The sequence below is a fragment of the Polypterus senegalus genome, chromosome 6, assembly GCF_016835505.1.
Source record: "Polypterus senegalus isolate Bchr_013 chromosome 6, ASM1683550v1, whole genome shotgun sequence".
NCBI lineage: Eukaryota > Metazoa > Chordata > Cladistia > Polypteriformes > Polypteridae > Polypterus > Polypterus senegalus.
This window is the reverse complement of record NC_053159.1, coordinates 62,076,381-62,098,091: the sequence shown is the minus strand read 5'-3', so window position 1 is coordinate 62,098,091 and position 21,711 is coordinate 62,076,381. Positions and strand designations below refer to the sequence as shown.

Genomic DNA, 21,711 nt, shown 5'->3' with positions numbered 1-21,711 from the left:
TAACACACAGCATAAATGTTTAATTGTATTTTCATAATCATTTTAAAATGTCTATTGCAATGTAATGTGCCAAACTTTGACAGGAACAATTCATATTCCTCAGTTTTGTAAGATGCACAATAGACCTAACATTACGGGAACCAATGCAAAAGAAAAAAAAGGAAAATACAAATTCTTCACAGACACATAAATGAAATATAAATGACAAATCTAAGGATATGCCACAAGGAAACTGCTTTAAACCAAAATGTGAATCCTTGCTCTTTAACAGAGTTTCTATTTTGGTGACATAAAAGCTTTGCAGTATTATTTTAAAAAAGCTAAAAAAACATTCTAACTTGCACAGGTTAGCACAGAGCTCAGAAAGGATTACCTGTGGGTGAAATAGCAATGGAGAAGGCCTCAGGTACTTCTCTTTAAGGGCACCTACAGGATCCATCAGCTTCCTCTTCTCCACCCTGCTGGACCACAGCAAAAAGGGTTACGTACGAAGGTTAGGGTCAATGAGCAATTCTCTCAACTCATAAATAAATAGTCTTAATTTGAAAGTAATTCTCCCATTGTGACATAAGGATTGATGGTCAGTTTTGCTGACCACTGCTGACTGGTACCACAATTTTATGCATTTTATATGTTTACCCATTAAGTTATTAAGTTTACCCAAAGTAGTTAGAACTACTTTGTAATTCTAGTATATCACCACATGAAGAAAGACAGTTTATATTCTCAAAAGCCCAAAATATTCCTGCTCAGAGGATCATGATTACACACTGCTCAAAATAAGCCTAAAGTCTGAAAATGTTTAAACTTCCAACTTGCAATGTCTTACCAGTATTACTACCCCCATTTAGGTCGATTCTCTGACAAAGTATGAGTGAGTACCTGTATATAGGGTCCATGAAGAAAGGTGATGGCTTGGCGTAGTGCAGGGGTGTCTGCTGCTGCTGGGATTGGTGGAGTTGTGCTTGTTGGGGGTGAAGAGGCTGAGGCTGGGTAACCTTGGGTAAATCCTCTATCTGAGCAGCTTTTCTGATCCCATAGATGTGGTTTTTACGTGGCTCCACAGCATTTCCATTGTGATTTGCCCTTCTTCGGCTGTTGATGCTGAGGTCTAATGGTTGTTCTTCTCCCAGTAGAAGGGGGGTGCTGGTAGGGGCTGATTTGCTAGAGGTTAAGGGCGGCTTTGCTTCCTTGGGCTTGACTGTGAGGTCAAATGGAGACTCAGTGCTAGGAAGTCCAATCTTTTGTAGGTGTTCTCGAGGTGATTTAGGCTCAGACTTTAGAAACATACTTGGGTTGAGAGCCCGGTCCGTAAAGGGGTACAAGGAATGTGGGAAGTTGGGCAGAAATTGGAATGGGAACATCGAATGATAAGGCAGTGACCCAATTTTCTTCTCCTGCATGCTCATAAATCCAGGACCAAAATATTTTTCTGCTATTGAGGCAATTGCCTTGATTGAGTCATTGGCAGCACCTGAGGCTGGCAATGTCTGCTCATCAGGAGGAGGAAAAAAGGAATGCTGGGATGGTAAAAAAGGTCGTTCACTTGGAACATTTCCAGAGTTAGTGACTGACACAGAACTGTTGCTGATATCATCCTGTTTTGAGTCTGTGATGACCTTGCTCTGACCCTTGTCACGATCTGATTCCACATCACTGTCAATATCTGACCCAGAAACTGTCCCCGTAGTCGTGTCCAGATCAGTTCCACTGGTGGTGTTCACCTCATCCAGGTCACTCCCATCTGATAATTCTGTGACCTTCAGCTTAGATTTGTCAGAGAAGGACACTTCCAATTTTGTCTCAAGTTTTTCTTCAATTTGGCTGTTGAGCATACTATTGCCATTATTGCTGCAACTAATTGGGGATACCATTGTCAAGGCTGATGTATCAATGGGGCTCCTGGGAAGCTTTGCTTCTTGACTATGATTTATGGTCGTCTTCAGTAATGGATTAGGAGGTATGAGAGGTGGTCTTGGGTATAACGAAGGAGGGAAAATTGCAGGAAAACCATGTGAAAGGCTAGGAAAACCTGTGGGGTTATGAGAGAAGGGGATTCCAGCAGGATGTGGCCGTGAAGGGAAGTAATCACTAAAGCCAAGGCCAGTGTGATTGAGGCTGTGGTGGGGTTTGGATTTGCCCAAGATTGGGCTTGAAGTCATAGGTATAGTTGGATTAAACATGCCTCCAGGATTGTAATGGTTCTTGCCCTCACAGAAGCGCCGGTGTTTGTTAAGAGAGGAGGTGGTGCTGAACATTTGACCACAGTCCTTGCACTTGATTTGGGTACGGCAGTCTGCGTGCATCCGCTTGTGCCGGCAAAGATTTGAAAACTGGGTATAGGATTTATGACAGACCTCACCTGGGAGAACACAGACCCAAAAGACATTTGTTAATCAGCTGTCATATGCACAACCCAATCCTTCCATATGTGAAACAGGACACATATTTACACTACACAGTTTGTAGATGGTTAATAAGTATTAAGAAGCCAAGATTAGCAGTATACCCATATAGAGCTGTGTAAGAAATAGCATCATGTAGACTCTGAATGATTAAAAGATAAGACACTTGAGATAAGAAAATTCTACATAACTATTGATGCACTAACAGTTATACCAGGTCATGTTTTTTCAGGAGTATGGAGAGTACTAAATAACTTCACAATAATCTATATTAACAATCATTTCCTCTGTTGAGGTTGTATCATAATTACACACATAGGTAAAGAAGGAATCAATTTATTAATAGGAATGGATTTTTCTTTTTTTATGATTATATTTAATACCAAGCACAAAATTTAAAAAACAATGTGTGCAGTACACTGTACTGTATTTACTACACTACCTATTATATCTACTATTATTTATTACTATCTACTATCGATTCATACCACCAGAGTGAATTTTGCAACTTTTTTTCACATGATCCCAAGCAGTAAGCAGTGTGCATGCTGAATTCTAGCAGATTCCTCTGGCTTACATTTTTAAAGAAAGTTGCTGCCCTTGAACCACAGCACACAAATGCTCAAGGTCTCTTGGTTGGTGATTTATCAATTTCAAAAGTGCAGGTCAATACTAATGTTAGAAACCTGTACAGCTCCAAATTTTCACACTGTCCAGGTGCACTTCAGATAGGAAAACAAGGCAACTTATTAGAAACTTGTTTGAGTTACATTTTTTTAAACCACATTAGCTACTAGTGTACAGTATATTTGTAAGCAGAAACAATCATTGTAAAGAGCAAAAGTCTCACTCGGAAAAATGGGATAGGATTTTATCTTTCTATTCCTGCAGGCGTACAGTATATAAGAAGTATGTCACTGAAAATTAAAACTTACTTGCGCCATATGCATAGTGGTAGAAGAGAAGTTGAGGAATGCCTTATAATTATTTGTGTCCCTACATTTAGTTGCTTAACTGACATTTATTTATTCCCTGCAAATAGATCATAGTACCCAGTTTTAGGTTTTATATCCAGCTGCTTTTCTGTTCACAGATGGATACCCTGACATCATCTTTAAGAATCTATTCATCTTTCAATGAGTGAAAGCCATTCAAGTACTGAGACTATATACTCTCACTGCCAAACTGTAGTATGAGGTTCCTTTACTGAAATGCAATGTTTCTTTTTTGACAGCCATATTGCTTCTCATTAATCCAACAAATATTATCTATGAGCACTCTGGCATACTTGAGTTGGGAAGCAGTTTTTCTTTTGGTATGCAGGAGATTGCTCCTTAATTATCTTCCTTGCATAACACACAAGGAAGAATACGTTGTCAGTGTTTATTATGAATGTGATTCGTGAACACTTGCATTAGCCATCACAATAGAGGCCAGCAGATCCTAGGTAGTTTTTTCCACTCTTTTGAAATATTAAAAACCTTGTTTTTTGAGTGTGCATTTCTGGACCACCGCAGAAAAGAGCTGTAAGAAAATGGAATAATCCCCATTTACTGTATACACCAACTTACAGCAGAAGCACATGGGGCATGGTCTGGATGTTCACAAACTTAATCTAGAATGTCTTAAAGATCAGTAAATCAATTAACTATTTTCCTGATGAAGTCCAAAGTCTTTAGAAAAGGACTGTAACCCTTTCTAGCTTCTTGGGCATAAATAACAGTTTTCTGAAGTCCACAAAAATGTCTCTTGATCAGACAAGACTCAGCTGCAAGGTGATGAGAAAACTCTAAAGGAAACAGCTAAAGTTTGTTTTCTGTATTGGGAAGGTCTTTTAATCTCGCTCCTGATTCTCAATCTTAATGACTGGGATATTTAATTTAAATTACCCTTTAATAGAGCTGATGACAGCAGAAGTTCACATGCTTTGAAAGATGGAATAATTCATTCTTAGGCCAAGATCAAATAATTTTTAATTGAAATTTGCAGTTACAGATCACTCTTGACAGCTACCAGAATCTTTTCTCATTGCTATACTAAGAACGCTAAAATAATAGCCAACATGTAGGCCATTGGAGCTGGAGTTTAATTTATTTTGTTTGCAGTTACAATTATGCAACTGGCAACAGTAAAAACAAATATCTGCCTTAAGTGCTATGACTACAGAATATAATACACTTGTATACTGGTTAATTAAAGCTATCATTAGATTACAAATATACCCCAAATAAAGATTGTTGAAGAAAGCTACTTCACAAGAGACATTCCTAGTAGATGGAGAGACAGTGAACAATAAAACTTTTGGAATAAGAGTGGGTGTCTTAACTAAGTTGAACACAATGTTTTCCTTACTGGACACAATGTTTAATGGGCTGTTGGTTTGAAACTTTGTGTTTTAATTAATTAATGAAGGCATTGATGTCATATGTCTGTCAGATTACTTTCTGCATACCCTTAGATGGTACAATCACTGGGGGATACAGCTCTTCATTCCATTCAGATGAATGCTTTGAGAGGATCACCGGGTGGGAGACAATTTTTGCATTAGCAGCAAGACACTTGTGGATGGGAAAATGTATAACACAGAAGAAGGTGTAGAAATAAAAGAAAAAACTGAGAGGAGAAAAAGGCAAACAGCAGTGTCCGTCACGAGACGTTTTTTCCTCTTTTTGCTTGTCAACTTTAAACCTGCCACAGCTGTGTTCAAAAAGTAAAAAAGAACATTGGTGTCTGAAAGGAAAAAAGAAAAGAAGGAAAAAAAATTGCAGTGGAATTTCATTTAGTGCTCTGACCTATGAAATTACAGCTGTCACTCGCCTGGGATGAAGTGTGGTGGGAGGCCTTTGGACATACATAATTATATCAGAGGCTTAGACAAGACGGCTCTGACAACTTACAGATGAAAGGCTTGACACTGCTGTGAATGTGCTTGTGCTGCTTGAGTCCAGAGGATGTGGCGAAGGTCTTGCCGCAGTCTGGACAGGTGTGAGCACGGGCACCAACGTGCTGAGAGCGGATGTGACGCTGCAGGTTACTTGGATCTGTGAAGACCTGGGAGGAGATAAGAAAAAGAATGATAGCAATAGATGTAAAGCGTCTCTAGTTTAAGTTCGGTAGAGGCTAAAAGATTGCTTGACTTGATTGATGCAGGTATTTGTGCCCATACTTGGCTGGCTGGTCTCACTCAAAAATATCCCCCGCTTTCTTTTTTTTTTTGTGTTAATTAAAAAATCAATCACAGAAGAGTGAGGATATGAACTGTTATGTAAGAAAATACTAAACAGATCTGGCTGCATAGTCCTATAACAGGCTGGGTGTGTTCCCTGGGATTCAAATTAGCCTACCCAAACAGTTTTGTTGACTGTTGCTCAAATGAGCCCACCTCAATACTGCAGGTAAGGTTTGTTACCTGTGTCTCAAAAAGCCATGGTAGCAGAGCTACAGATTAGCTTGGTGGGATATTGCTCATCTTAACAGTGATATAGCACATCAAGGCCTCAGCTTGCTTCATTGAAATTTTAGACTACTTGGACAAGTAAGAGTTCAAACAAGTCAAGTGTCAATGAAATGCAGATGAGGCAGAACTTTCAGTTCTCAAATGAAATGGAGCCTCCCTTTCTTACCTTATCACAATTTTCACACTCAAAACGTTTTCCACTGTCATGTGACATCTGATGCCGAATTAGATTGGACTTCCAGTTAAAAGCCTTTGGACACTGGTCACATTTGTACTCGCGCTCCTCTGTGTGTACAATCATATGCTGTTCTAGGCTGATTAAAAAGAGTAAAATGAAAACATTATACATTTTTTTGAAACATGGACAAAGAAAAAATAAAAAAACAGCAAACAAACAAAATGCTAAATAAATTGAGGTAAAATGATATTAGATAACTTTTCACCAGAAACAGCCAGGACAAGAACAATGAATATCATGCGGAGATCCTTAAATATTATTTTTAACAAAGAATGCTAAATATAACTAATGCACATGCTTAACTCTATATAAATTTTTTAATGGTTGGGTTAATTCTGCTCTCAGTATGAAGTAAAAAAAACACCAGTCTGGATCACACTTGCTACTATTTTTAATGTTCTAGTATACAGGTGTCTACAGCAGTACTATTTGCTTATCTATTTTAAAATATTTATTTAAAATGTGCTTTTTATGAAATCCACAGACAGCCAGGTAAAGATGATGTCCAAGGAGCTGCAAATGATGATTACCTTCTTATTTGCACTGATGTCTGTTTTAAACTATAACTTTTAGTTTATAGTTAAATGAAAACAACAAATATGCTGGTGTGCACCATGTTTTATAGCATCAAAATCCTCTAAATCAATTACAACAGAAATGCTGTACTATTGTAATTTCCATGCTACAGACAGAGATAAAAAGAACACAGTTATGTTCAATTAAATGAAGAATTTTGTTTTTGCCTAAAAAACTGTAAAGAGCAAGATTCCACAGGAACAATTCTAAGAAACCTAAAGCAATATTCTGACAAACTAAATAAATGTATATATTTCATATCAATAATTGTCAACCACATACTTATTCACAGTCCTGACTATAGTTTTATTTGCAAGTAAGCCAATTCCCATTCCAAATTTGGCAGGTTTTTGAAATATATTTGTAATCTGTTTGTTTAGAGCCAAGTCACCTGTATTCATTGGGAAATATGCGCTCACAATCCTTGCACTCATGTGTTTGATCGTCAAGCTCATCCCGCTCCTGCTTGAAGCCCTCATTCAGTGCACTGAAGATTGAGTTGGCATTACTGCAAGAGTATTTTTGGTGTCGACGCAGATCAATCTTGGATGGTAGAAGCTCTTCACAGTCATGGCAGCGGTACATTTGATCGTCTGAGGATCAACAAAGCAAAACAATTAGCAAGCCTCTGGGTTCTAACATCCGTGATGTTTTGCAATCTCTATTTTGTTTTGCTCTAGCTTCATTCTTGACTCGTAGCACACAATTAGTGAATTAAAAAAATCATAAAGGAATTAACTCCTTGATATTTTAAAATGCTGACTTTGCATTTGTGTTTATATATGAAAACAGTGGTAAGGATTTTAAATTCCAATATGTAAGACATGCTATTCACAAATACACCTTTTAATGCCAAACCCGCAAAAGAATTTTATCATAACAAAAAGAAATATTTTAGACAGAATAAGATCTAAGTCTACAGATAATAGAAAATAATTTGCTATCACCTTCCATACACATATTTATGGTTAAATTTGTATTAAAAGAGCTATTTATTTAAAATACATTTTAAGAAATAACCTTTATTACAATGTTAGAAATGTTTTTGCATCACTATTATTACTGCTATTGTTAGTATTAGTAGTAGCAATTATAACGGAAATATTTTATTATTGTGAAGATTATTATTATTGTGGTGGCAGCATTATTTAACAATTAACCACTCATTACAGGTTTCTACAGCAACATCAATAATAAGGAAAACAGTAACAATTTAAAAGCTCCAGTTTCTCTTCAATGATTAACCAAAAAAGACATCACTGTGTCATTTTAATAAGAAATGCATATAGTCTATTCCTGGTGCTTTTGTTTCTCTTTTTGTGTCCACCTGAATGCCTTTGATATGTTTTGCTAATAATATATGGCAGTCGATCTGATTTCTCACTTTTAGATCAATCAGACTCTTACTGAGAATCACATGGAGTCCCTCAGTCCAAACACAATTATTACTTTTTGCCTTATTTGAAAAGAAAAACAAACAGGAAAAAAGTGAATGCCTTTTTTTGTAGTCAATGAATTATAGTAGTCAAGGTCAAATGAATAAAAGTCAGGGCAGGCAATTATTACATTAACAAAGCAGCATCCTGATGTGATTGCCAAGTTCAACAGTCCATGTGGAGCTGTAAATTTTCCAGAAGAATTACTTCTCCGAAAAAGCAGAGCAGTCTCATTCAGGCCATACTAACCTTCGCCCAACGGAAACCCTATTGACTTTAAACTACCAGCTCCTGGTGAGTAGTTGAGGTTTTATTTTTTTTATTTAAACGCAAAGTACCTACAACAAACCCTTCAGTGTCCTCTGCAGTGCAAGAGCATAGTCCTTCCATCCACCCCCCCACCAATAAAAAGTTGGTGTCTTTAATAACGAACAACAGCCGTCTTGATGTTAATCATCCTTTCAACCTAAGATTGTTGCATAGTTCAGCATCTGGTTTTATTTATTTTTGCAGTATTGTGTGTCAACTGGTGATTTCTAACCAATCACTATAAAGCTGAAGTATCTCAGCTGAAGTTCATTTTCTTGTCTTCACAGTATGTTTTCATTGTAGACCCCAATGACAAGAAAATGATCTTCAACATACTGAGCGAAGACTTCAAAATATAAACACAAACAATTGTCAGTGTCTTACTGTATGGCAAACTGTCATATCCTAAACAGATGGAACAAAAATGTTCATATAATTTGAATAATTACTGTACATTTGACACAAAAACATAAGAATTATAATTAATATTTTCCAATGTAGGTAAATAGTGATACTAAAAAAACAGTCTTATTAAAAAATTCAAATAGCAGCACTTACTTGGTGGAACGAATAACTAAAATATATCATAAATGAATGAGATCACAGTACAATGCCTTGTCTAGTGAATAGTTTAGATGTAGTAAAAACATAAAATGTTGATGGGTGTGTATTGTTTGTTTGATACAATTCCACATATTTGATATATATATTTATTTATACTCCATATATCCTAGTATGTGATTAATAACTTATTTCCAGTTCGTATACTGACAACAGTGAAGTTACCAGTACCTTCTTACAGCTCTACAGTCCTGGGTTTGAATTCCATGCCCAGTCATTGTCTGTGTGGAATTTCTTTGTTTTCCAGTGCCAGTATGTTTTTTTTTTCTCTGAGTACCCCAGTTTATCTTCCACATTTGAAAAACATGCATGATGATTCTAAATCGGTTCAATGTTGACTGAATATGAGTGTGAACACAAGCAGTCCTGGAATGCACTGTCATCCTTTCTGGGGCAGATTCTTGCCTTATGTTCAGATCTCGAGGGATGGGCTCCAGCTCTGCCAGTTCTGAACTATATTAAACTGATTTGATAATGGATAATATGCAGGACTGTCTTAACGCCTGGGCACGCTGGGCAGTTACCCGGGGGCCCCACGAGCAAAGAGGCCCCATGCTAATCTATGTATGTTGTGACTTGCTGTCATACTATACTATACTAATACTATACTATACTAAACTATAAATACTGTATTTGTTATTGTGTTACAAGTGGACATTGGCATTCGCCTCTGATTTAGAATCATGGTCACCTCTGCAACCTCATGTGCATATATGTGTACGGATCTCACGCACTACATAATGTAAAAGCGTATATGTTAATGTCCATCCATCCATCCATTATATCCTAACTACAGGGTCACAGGGGTCTGCTGGAGCCAATCCTAGCCAACACAAGGCGCAAGGCAGGAAAAAAAACCCCAGGCAGGGTGCCATCCCACCACAGGGCACACCCACACCAAGAACACACTAGAGACAATTTAGGATTGCCAGTGCACCTAACCTTCATGTCTTTGGACTGTGGGAGGAAACTGGAGTACCCGGAGGAAACCCACACAGACACGGGGAGAACATGCAAACTCCATGGAGGGCGGACCCGGGAAGCAAACCCGGGTCTCCTAACTGTGGAGCAGCAGCGCTACCCATTGCGCCACCATGCTGCCCCAATGTTAATGTCACTTCAACTCAATTCTCTGCAAAGAAATTCCTGCAAAGAAATGTTTGTGTTGAACACCTGATTAAAAATAAATAATTCACAGTAATTTCATACTGTGCCATCTCCATTTGTATGGTTTACCAATTGGTATCCTTTATACGTCAAAATCTTTGTGTTTTTCAAGGCTCATGTTATATTGTTCAAACGTTTGTGTTGATTAATCTTTGCTGTACAGCATGTTTTTTAATGTTTAAACACTGATTTTGTTGGAAGTACCAATACAATAAATATATTTTTAATTTTATTGACGATTTACATTTTTATTCCTGTGAGTGGTTGCGTAGGGGGTGGCCCAGTGCACTGCTTTGCCCGGGGGCCTATGATGCTGTTATGATGGTCCTGATAATATACAATAATAGAATTTCTAGTTTATTATGGTTTTTGTTATTGTGCAATTTAGAACAGAGAATCAATGAAAAATGCTGCCTGGATTTCAAATGATATTATCTCATTTAATACTGAGCAAAGCTTTAAAATTTTGTTAGAAAATGTGTGGGTTAATATGAAAACCTTTGTAAGCTCTATAAAAAGTTTTGTTTCAAGATCTCTTGCCTCCCTAGACTGTTTCAGGTGTTTGCTGGGAAAAAGTGCAATTTCGGTGCAATGTGACTTTATATATTGTTTGTGTGCAACTTTGTACACGCCTGGGGATTTATTGAGAGTGGCATTTTTTACTGAGTGAATGCCATATTCACATTATGTGAATACGAACTCACAATGCCAATTAGTGATTACTGTGAAATTAACACTACTGGACACCAAAGAGGATAATAACTATTTGCATACATTCAGCTACGAATATCATTGTTACACATCTTGGATTCATAGAGCTAATAAATGTTGAAATCCTATTTCTGTGAAAACTAATAAATAAAAATTAAAACTTTCAAAAGTTACATACAATCTCTGAAGAAATTGCACAAAAAAGAGCAAATAAGTGGTGTATAAAATGTCAACATGCTTTCTTAATTTGATTTTGTTTTCTAATTTGGAAATATAAAGGCTTGCTAATTGGGATGATAACAGATTATATTTAATAAGTATGGTGTTATTACTGTATGAAAAACTAATAGCAATACAGGAAGATCTTAAATCCATCCCTCTGTCCATCCTTCCATTTTCGTAATCCACTATATGTATTACAGCTGAGGCCTATTCTAGTAACAATGGATGCAAAACAGACACCAAACTTAAAAAGGATGCCACTCAATGACAATAAAGAAACCCATTCATGGACAGTCACACCAGGTCAATGTACATGTTTAGAATGTGGAGAAAAACTGGGATATATGGAGGAAATCTATGAAGGCATGGGAAGAACATATAAACTTCACACAGACAGTTGTCATACTGCAAAGCAAGCTTAGGCTGCCTGAGCTGAAAGGTGTCAGCTTAAAAGATGTGTGCTTTCTGAGCTCTTATATTGTATAAAATGGCAATGTTACACTTTAATAATATAAATTAATGTAAACTTTCACTTAATTCATTCTTTTTTTCTTCATTAAAAATACCATTGATAGAAGATGCATTCATTTATAATGTCCTTTGCGAAGCTGCAAACCATCTACAGTAAATGCTAATAACATGGTATTTACAATACAAACACACACACACCTACACATATACACACATGTTGCTATCAACTGATTGTATTTATTATACAGCATATGATTCCCAAGAGGTTCACTGCCAAGACAAAATTGCAGTGCTAGTGCTGTTAATAGCCTGGGCCAAAATTTGACCCTAACCTCAGCAGTGTGTGGCTGTGGCACAATGTACTGAGGGAGAAAAATACACGGGAATCACCACTTATTACATTCAGAGTGGTTAATTCTTGCTCTCCTTCAGCAATTAATAACCTTTGGCATGACTGTTTTTACAGAAATCACATCCTAAAAAAAAGCCCTGGATTAAACAAGAATTATTACATGCAACAAATTAAATCTTTACCTAAACTGGCTGTAGTAAAAAAAAAAATTGTAAATCTTCCTAAGAGTAAAAAGCAGTGCAAGAGTGAACATTTATAAATACACTGGCAGTGCACACTAACTTCCAACTAATTTCCAAATACTACAGAGAAAATAATTATAAGTTCAGGTTTTAATTTGGAGAAGAAGTTTTAATTATTCAAACAAGCACAATCAGCAATTGTTAAACAGCAAAGATTTGAGTTTGAGAAACAACATGGCTTGATAATAACCCATGCATGACACACTAGTGACCTTTATCAATAAGGACTTGGACAGAAATTCGTACTGAAAATGTAAATCATCATTTATGTACTATGTATATAGATTGCATACACTGTCAAACAGACATATACATAAAAATCTCAAAATTTGTTTCTTCTAAAATAAAACAAAGAAAAGGAGAATGTTTTTTGACATGGCAGTATATGCTATTGCTTGTTATATAACTGCAGGTCTAATTTTCCAAAGTTGCCTGTTCATTTGGCTGTTTTTGTACTTAAATAATACTAACAGAAATACAAGTTATGTGGTTGAGTTCAGATGTAATTGTAGGTGCCTTTGAGTGAGCACATTTAAAGCAAAACAAAAAGAAATTGTGCCAAGCTATCTTTATTTCATCAGAAACACTCAAGACAAAAGAGGAATGTAAAAGAAAAAATAAATCGGATGCTAATAGCTTTCAGAAGCACAAGACGAACACAATTATGTACCAAGCAGCCAGAAAGAACTCTCAAGAGACTTCCCAAGCCTCACTCAAAATTCCAGCTCTGATAAGGACGAAAGACGAGGCACTTCAGGAACAGAGATCCACAGATAAACATCTCCCCAAAAAAACATTTTGGAAAATGTCCCTCGACGTCTCTATTTGCTGCTGCATCCATTTGTATTAACGGTGCCCTTATCAAAGGGATGGGGCCTACCGTCTTGCTCCGGGTCAAATGTCATCCAGTGTAACCCGATGACTTACCGGGCTTGGACCTCTGCTCTGCAAAGTCTTTAACTCAGTCAGAAGGAGGTTAGGGGCATCTTTTGCAGTCTATGAATTCTTTGGAAGCAGTTGCATTTTTCTGTCCTATCAACAAGTTGACTTGCTCTGAGGTAATGGACCAAAATGTTCAAGAGCAAGTGAAAGTTCATCAGACATTTTATTATCACTCATGTGTGTGTTGCTGGCAATCAGAAGAGCTAATGTTACACAGAAATTACAATTTTCTTGGATATGACAAACTATCAAGTGAGAAAAATCTTTGTATTTATGGCTACTAGGGCAAAATCTTGTTTTTTTACCATTTTTGAAGAAAACTGAGGCAGTACTGGAGAGTGGTGGACTAGCCTATAGCAACATTTTGAGAAAATGTTGTAATTAATGGTTAAGAATGCTTGTATCAAGCTGATATTACAGCTTTTAGTTTACTTGTGGATGCAGCACTATTCTAATCCTATACAGGCAGAGACTAATGATCTATTTCTAAATGCTAAATATCAACCAAACAAGTAACAATTTTTTTCCTTCACTTTAAAAACATTTAACATTTCTTTCTTGTTTATCAAGTAATGTAGCAACAATAAATTTCCAAGTTCTTACAAACACTCAAAAAGTGATCCATCTGAATGAGATCAAATGATTTTACCCGGAATCGGGGCTTTTACTTTGTCAGTTTTCTTATTTGGATTTTGAATGAACTGATGAAATTGTACATACGTGCACTTAAATGTACAGACATAGACAAACCTATGCTAAAACATATCCAAACGTGAAAACTCCAAACTGTTATTTTAAAATGTACAAATGTTAAAAAACGACCAATATTTGTTTATTATAGACAATTTATTAATATACTTACAGTGCTTAAGTAATTTATGTTATAATTCTGCACAGAAACAGATTCAAATAAGTACAAACCCAGCTATAAATAGTTTATACATGTATTAACATGATCTTCAGAAAACTACAAATGGTGCATACTGAAGTTTGTGTTCATTGGAGAATACATTTGTCAACAATTTCTGCCTTACATATATTAATTTAGCTTCTATAATGGGTGTGTCTATAGTGCATATCCAATATGTACATCGATACACATACAAATACCTACAGAAACACACAAATATTTATGAATATTTAAACTTCCCTTTAGAAAAAACGAATACTTAAAAACACTACTAAGCGCTGTGTTTTCAATTATATTATCATTACAGATGTATACGTATACGTGTACATGCATCCAGTGCATTTCTCCTAAATGTAGTTTACTTGAAGAACGAGTGCTTTGTGTCAAGGGAATGCCGCTGCAGAGCGGCCCAAGTAATTGCTGCCGCTTGTTGTTTCTGATAAATGGTAATCAGACTATAGCTGGTGGAGGCCACCCCCTCCAAAAGACCTGCAGCCTCTCTCTCTGGGGGACAGGACTTACGTCCCGGGACTGCCTCCTCCCTCCCAGAGAATCAATATGTATTAATAGACTGACGAACAGCTGCTTTTTCCACATTCAGTTTGTTTAAAAGAGTCGCTAATGATGTCCATTAATCTTACCTTCGAGGTTCGGTGCCATGGACCCCTCGGGGAATGCGCCGTCCTTCATATACACCAGCAACTCCTCCCCCACCTCGATGTCTTTAATGGCTTTATAATAAACCTGAAACAAGAGGGCGCATTTAGTTGTGAGTGGCAAATCAGGCCGGTGTATCGTGATTTCCCGTCTCCTTGACTGCGAGCTGCGGGGACAAGTAGCTGCAGCACAAGCGCGGCTTTGCGCAAAAGACCCAAAGATAACAAGTGAGCGGCTGAGCCAAGTGGCACGGTGTCCCAGCGCCCTGTATACAATAAGGAGCCGCGGGGACACCTCGAAGAAAGTTACTGATGCCTTGAGTGCGCTTTTCCCGCTCGACGCCTCTCCACAACTGCATATGATATGTTGATCAAAGCGTTATTGTCACTTAGAACATCGCTTTGCTGCTTCAGTTCAACTCGAATCATTCTTTTTTTTCTGTCAGTCCGTTTTTATCAAGTGAAACCAGTCAAAGCGCAGGAAGCCGATTCAAACAAGGGGTCTGGATATTCACAGCACCTCCTCTTTTTACCTCTTTGCCCGGAGTCAGCACTTGTTCGGCGAACTCTTTAAAATTAAATTTAAACTAAAACGTGTGTACAGTAAATTTAAGAACACGGAACCCAAACACGAGAATTCATTTTGTGTAAAAGTGTACAATAAATATATAAAGCACCTGAACATTTTTAATACAGTACTCGCTATAAGCTACCCGGGTACGTCAACGAGTTAAACGAATTGTCGAAAAAGAGTGTTATGTTTGCTTAAGAAAACAATCGATTGTAATTTCGGATTTGTTTACTAGTGCCAGTGATCTCTTGATGAAATCGAGCAGTTTCATTATTCGAACACAGTGCGTACATTGAAATACGACATAAGGCAGTTTTGACAATTCTTCTGTTTTTGTCGATGGTTCGTAAATCCGTACGCTAATTTTGCTTTCCTAATGGGATTTAATACTAATTATAAAAGGCGCTGTATACAATGCATAATAAATATAAATTTACATTGGCTTGTCAACTGGAAGGTAACATGCTAGACGTAGACATATTATTTAAAGCAACGTTTTCTCTCCCAACGTTTCTATTGAATCTCATCATGCAATACAAAGTACAAAAGTGACTTTTAAAATAATCAAAAGCTACGACCAAAGTAATCGGTACGCAAAACACATCCAACAAGAGGGCGTAGCCACGCAGGCTTGTGCCATATTGATTATAAAGGGAGCGCGTCACTTGTCCATGATTTTATGGCTAAGAAACTTGTATCTCTCCTAGCTGGCACCGTTATGTTACTCAGTATAAAGGTACGAATTCCTTTTAGTAGTTGCATCCCAGATTTTCTAAAATACAAGAACAAGATTGTTTAAATAGATCGTAACAATTACAAATAATTTCAGTGTCATTTACGACGAGCACCAGTATAAATCAGTGTTAACATTCTTTGTCAAACTATGGATCCTAAAAGTAAAACGTCATTTTATTTTAGATGCAAAGTAATTTATTTGTACATTTATGTATTTTTTTTATTAAGATATCATTTCGCTATTCTTGTGGCATTATATAAATAATATTGTTCCAGAAAAAAACTCTACGGGTGCCATGTTAAAAGGGAAACAAAGTGATCTTAAAAACAGTTTTGACATGTAAACAAAGTATGATAATTCTTTGCATTTATACAGACAACATATGTATATATTTTATTAGCTTTGTTGAGCCTTTGAATTGTTCTGTTCTGGCCTGTGCGGCGTTACCCTCGTATTATTTTTAAATAAAGATCGAAAAGAAAACCATGCATCTCACCTTCACCCCGACAGATCATATCATTTGTCTAACTTGGTTAAACTAGAATGAACTGAGCTGAGTGTCACATTGGCACATAACACAAATTACTCAAGAAACAACTACGTAGATACCAGGTAAGGTGGATTTAAAAATGCTATTTATAAACCTAAATGAAAATATTTTAACTTTCAAATCTATTTCGACGCTTAAATCTACTAAAGTGACGAACATATTTTATATCACATACAAACCTCGTGTATTGCTCTGAATTCCAAACTTACACATCGCAGGCTAAGTATTTCGAGCTATGGCTGGAACATTATTATTATTATTATTGATAATCACTGTTATGATGATAGAGCCGGATATATTTTGAATAGAGAATTAATATTTCCTTAGTATTAAATTTGAAATATTTTCCCGCCAATAAGAATTTTTAACCTACGATTTACTAATCTCATCCTAGGCGAATTACTAGGAAAACAAGAAATATTCAGAATTTGTAAAAATAAACGAAGAAAGTAAACTCACGCGGAAGCCCGTCTCCCTGATGTCAAAGCGAACGCTGTAACTTTTCTCGTCAGCATCCAATTTTTCCCCATGCGGTTCAAGAAAATACCGCAAGGGGGTGCAATTTGCCTGTAAAAAGCAAATTGCTAGATTTTTTTTTTTAACTCAAAACCCCGAAGATCGGTGAAGCGTTTCGCTTCAGGACTGGGAAGGAGAAAGTGGGGGCAGCACCGAACTCTCAGAGCACTTTGCACGGGGTCTGTGTTTAGCTAAAACAAACCATGAAACCGAATACCCGCCACTGACAGTAATAAATAAGTCAGTGCAGCCCGAATTGAACACCCTTTCCCAGTAATTACAATAATAATACTAGGTACAATAAGGGCGATTAGGAACACTGCCAAGAAGTTGTGTGGCAGATGTTTAACAAATCACAACAAACCCCCCCACCCCGCGATTCAGAGTATACCTCATTATTTTCTGCAAACAATATGCTTGTATTTTTTAAACGCGCTGACCTTTTTGTTTCCCGTGAGTGCAAGTTGCGTAGCTGATCTGAGCGTCTCCAAGTGTGACAGCAGTTCTGTTGCATTAGTGAGCGCGACACAACCCATATTAGTGCGTCCCGTCCCGGGTAAGAGAGAGAGAGAGAGAAGTCCGGCTGTATGAGGAGAGGACTGCGCTCAGAGAGTTCCTGACAGGCGCTCCTCCCCTCCCCTACGCTCTTATCTGAAGGACTGATCGGCCTGCAGACCCCTCCCCACACCATCCCGCACAGGTTCATCTGCTATTGGCGTGAGAATGCAAAGGGACATCATATCTACAAGCTCTGTGACAAACTACAAATATTGAGATAAAAAAACTAATCTGAAAACTGGAAAAAGTTGACCCAAACATTTAATACAGAATAACTAAAAAAGGTAGATCGTAAATATGAAAATCCCATATGAAAGGATAACAAAAAGTAAAAAGATTTAACAGTATCACAATGAGAGAGGGGCGGAGAAACCCTTCATATCGTGTGCTTCCAAATTAAAATAAACGTACGGTTTTCACAGAATTATCAATGGGTCGACTGCTATGTAATCAAACACAGCCTTTAAATTGTTACGTTCGTAATTACGCACAGGATCTACATTAATTCCTTGGTAAAAATAAATAAATGAAAAAAATACAAGAAACGAGAAACGTTTAAAAGAAAGTACACCGCAAACGTCCAACATAGCATAGATAAAACAAGCTTGTTCTCAAATGATACGTTAATAAGATGATATTGAACCGAATATTTACAGATATAAATGAAAGGCCTTTAATATGATGGCCGTAGGAAAACAATGGTCCACAGCTATTACTAAAAAACGTGACTCCTCAGCAGAATCAATTCTGCACATAAACCCTGTGCTCCTCATTTGACTGACAGAAGCCGAAATGTGACATTTATTCTTTATGATTTATTTAAAAATATCATATAAATATATGCTAGAAATAAAAATTCACATTTTCCCCATATTATTAATCAAATAACTGTTTAAATAGCCAAATAAAAAAGTAAAATAATTACGTTTAAATGCATCCATTAATTATTGAATATGGCGGAACCTATAATTCAGATATAAAACACAAATTATGCTAATTCTCCTCACACACTCATACATATTGATAATTCCCTGTGTGCCTTTCATATCATGGGGCTCAGAGGATACGACTGGGTTTTCTCTGGCTGGTTTTGTCTTCAAATGAACAGGTGCACAAGTTTTCAAGTTTTCATTTCTTTAATCAGAAGTAAATGGATTTAAAGAATTACAGTTTTAGAATCTTCAGACACTATTGTCTACTCATACATAAACTGTAAGAGCAGGAATCCAAAAACATTTCCTTTATTCATCTCAAGATGCAACGGATTTCTTCTAGTGAAGCCAAAAGACTGACTTTGAAGTCACAATGCTGCTTTTGTTTCACTGACCCAGACTTCTTCAAGACACCCTCACTTTTTCAGGACTTCTGAGGTATCTTTTGATTTTCTTTTCAAGTTTCCCTCTCCATATCCAGCATAGGTGGGCATAGAGAACGATATATTCTGAATGGATTGTCATAGTATCCAGTATGTTCTGTGTGGGTATTGGAGAACACTAAACTGATCTACTGGCTGCAACTATTAAGGGTACCTCTAAGTCATTGTACAGTAACAGAGAACAAGCTACAGTAAGTTAGATAGCTAGTTTTAGTCTGGGGTTTGACAAAACAAAAATCACAGATGTACTCGTAGAAATCAATTAGTCAGGTTGAATGGCTTATTAGATTGGGGCAGCAGAACAAGAAGATGTTCACTTTTCTGACATTCTCTCTTATGATATTACTATTGTATAGTATACTGCATCAAAAGTTTGTCCATATTTTTTGATTAACCATTATGAGAACTATAATGATAACTCTGTAAAGATATTTCAATATCTTAGGTGCATATCACAAAATATTGTTGTTAGTTGATTTGCTTATATGTATAATCCCAAACAGATAACAAAACTTCTGTCATATAAGGCATTTTTACAGTTCTAACACAGTTACCATCCATCTGTCCACCCATCTTCCTAACCCACTTGTCCAGGACAGGGCACAAGTCCATCACAGATCTCCAGCATAGATACCTTCTACTTATAAATTATTGAATTATTTCAATATATATTCAGTTTCCATTGTCAACATTCATATTGACACCCTTGACCAAATATTCACTGTACAAAAAACATTCTTTCAACTTAATCATATGCAGTATTATTTTATAGAATAACCCTTTAATACAGTACTGTTTATTAACAGTGAACACTATCATACAGTGCTTTCTGTCATTGACAGTACATAATTAAAAAATAATTATGTAACACATTTTGTGCAGCGTATTTCACTATAGCAAAGGGTCTCTTGGAATCAGTACATTATTGAAACATACATTTGCCTGTTAGTCATGAAGACTCCAGAAATGTGCCTTTAATAGTAATATTTTTTAAACACCATTTGATGTTACAATTGACTACATTTGATATTATGTTCCCTAGTTAGAGAACGTGTTAGAATTGTCTTTATTTTGCTTGTTGAAAATAGTGTTTGGTCTGTTTGTCTGAACATTTTAATTGTGTTGATCGCTTATTGAATGACACATAGAAAGTAAACAGGCCCCTGTTTCTCATACTCTTTAGATCATTTCGGGAAGGTGTTAACCACAAAGGGTCCTAGTTACAGAACACCATTTGTCTTGTTATTTCTAAATAAAATCAATATTTATTGAAAGGCTGATAAGATTTGTAACAGGATCTGTTTCGCACTTGAACTGGCCGTGACCTGTTGCAGCTCACACCTGGAAGCAAACCTGCTACCTCCATGTTTCCCTGTCCCTTCTTCAGGACGGGCAGAAAGCGATTATCCTATTGTTCTAAAGAAACATTCCTTCAGCTTGAGAAGCTATTCTTGTTTTTGTTTTGAGTCCATGACGCACTGTTTCTCTTTCAGGTGTTTAATATCGAGGCTCTGTCACACCTTAATTGCTGAATCTTTTGTTGAACTGTTGTACTCTATTTAACATAGCACTACGTATATTTTTACATATAGTACTTTCCTGTCTTTTTTTTAGCCACTTAAGGTCATATTCACAGTGTATTGCATGGCACTTTTTATTCAGTAATTGAGGCTCATAATGCTTTTCACAGAGAGATTAGAAAACAAATTTAGCCTAAATATAAGAAAGGAGTGGCATAGTAGTGCAGTGGTGACTGCTGCCATATCACAAATCCAGTGGCCCTAGATGGAATTCCATGCTTGTGACTGTCAGTGTAGAGACTGCAAGTTCTCCCAGTGTCTGCATACATTTAACTCCCACATCACTGAAGACATGTCATTTACTGGTAATTCCAGATTTGCCCTTGTGTGTGTATGCATGCATGTCATCCTTTGTCTGGTGCTCTTTCCTGTCTGGCACCAACTGAGGTCAAATGTGAAAATGGTATATAGAATTTAAAAGTATTGGTTCATCCCTCCATGAAACCCTTTCTCTAACTGTGCTGTGGAATCAAATGAGCTACAAAGAAAGCCTAGTATCACAAATAATACAGAATTACTCGACCAAACCATACCAGCCTAAGGAGCTTTGTGGTGTGTACTCTCCTCTTACTTTTTCTCTAAACAAAACTAAACCCATTTGGTCTAGTTAGACTTTGGATTATTGGTGTGTTCGTTTTTGATTAACATTTACTCTGCAATTGTTGCACTTTTAGGGGCTCATCTGTACTAAAAGGTAATGTAGCTGGCTGGTTGTTTATTTTGATTCAAAAAAATTGAAGTTTACCACATCTTCTTGCTAAAATCAGAACTTTCTATGTGCAAGCTCATTGTAAGTTTGAATTGAATTTTAATGTGTTGTTAAAGCTTGCTGTTCCTTCAGCACTTTTAATTAATTGGAAGGAAACTGTATGTAGCTTTTTCTGCATTATGTGTGAAGTGACATTATGCAATGGAGCATTTCTGAAGGAGTGACAAAGTATGAAGTGCCAATAATTTCCTGATTGACTACAAGACCACATTGTTATGCTCAGGTTGCAGCGGGACCCCAGCATTTTATTTTTCCTTTCGTTTATGACACAACGCTTTCCTCTGTGTATGTATGTGTTTTGATATTTAAAAATCGATTTTTAGAAAAGACTACTGTATGAT

The 21,711-nt window shown here is 36.7% G+C and overlaps 1 protein-coding gene across 8 annotated transcripts in view; it reads right to left on the bottom strand.

Annotated features, from left to right (window-relative positions):
• Positions 1–21,711, bottom strand: part of prdm16 (PR domain containing 16) — a 427,363-nt gene that overhangs the window by 36,315 nt on the left and 369,337 nt on the right. For 5 of the 8 annotated variants that reach the window (XM_039756088.1, XM_039756089.1, XM_039756093.1 and 2 more), the window contains exons 5-10: positions 14,701–14,803; positions 7,068–7,269; positions 6,029–6,176; positions 5,303–5,456; positions 883–2,362; positions 374–461 (exon numbers count right to left, since the gene is read on the bottom strand). In XM_039756088.1, coding sequence (XP_039612022.1) covers positions 374–461; positions 883–2,362; positions 5,303–5,456; positions 6,029–6,176; positions 7,068–7,269; positions 14,701–14,803 — 2,175 coding nt within the window. Of the gene's footprint in view, positions 1–373; positions 462–882; positions 2,363–5,302; positions 5,457–6,028; positions 6,177–7,067; positions 7,270–14,700; positions 14,804–17,031; positions 17,051–17,528; positions 17,672–21,711 lie in introns of those variants that run through there. The other 3 variants (XM_039756094.1, XM_039756095.1, XM_039756090.1) reach the window with 3 other exon arrangements.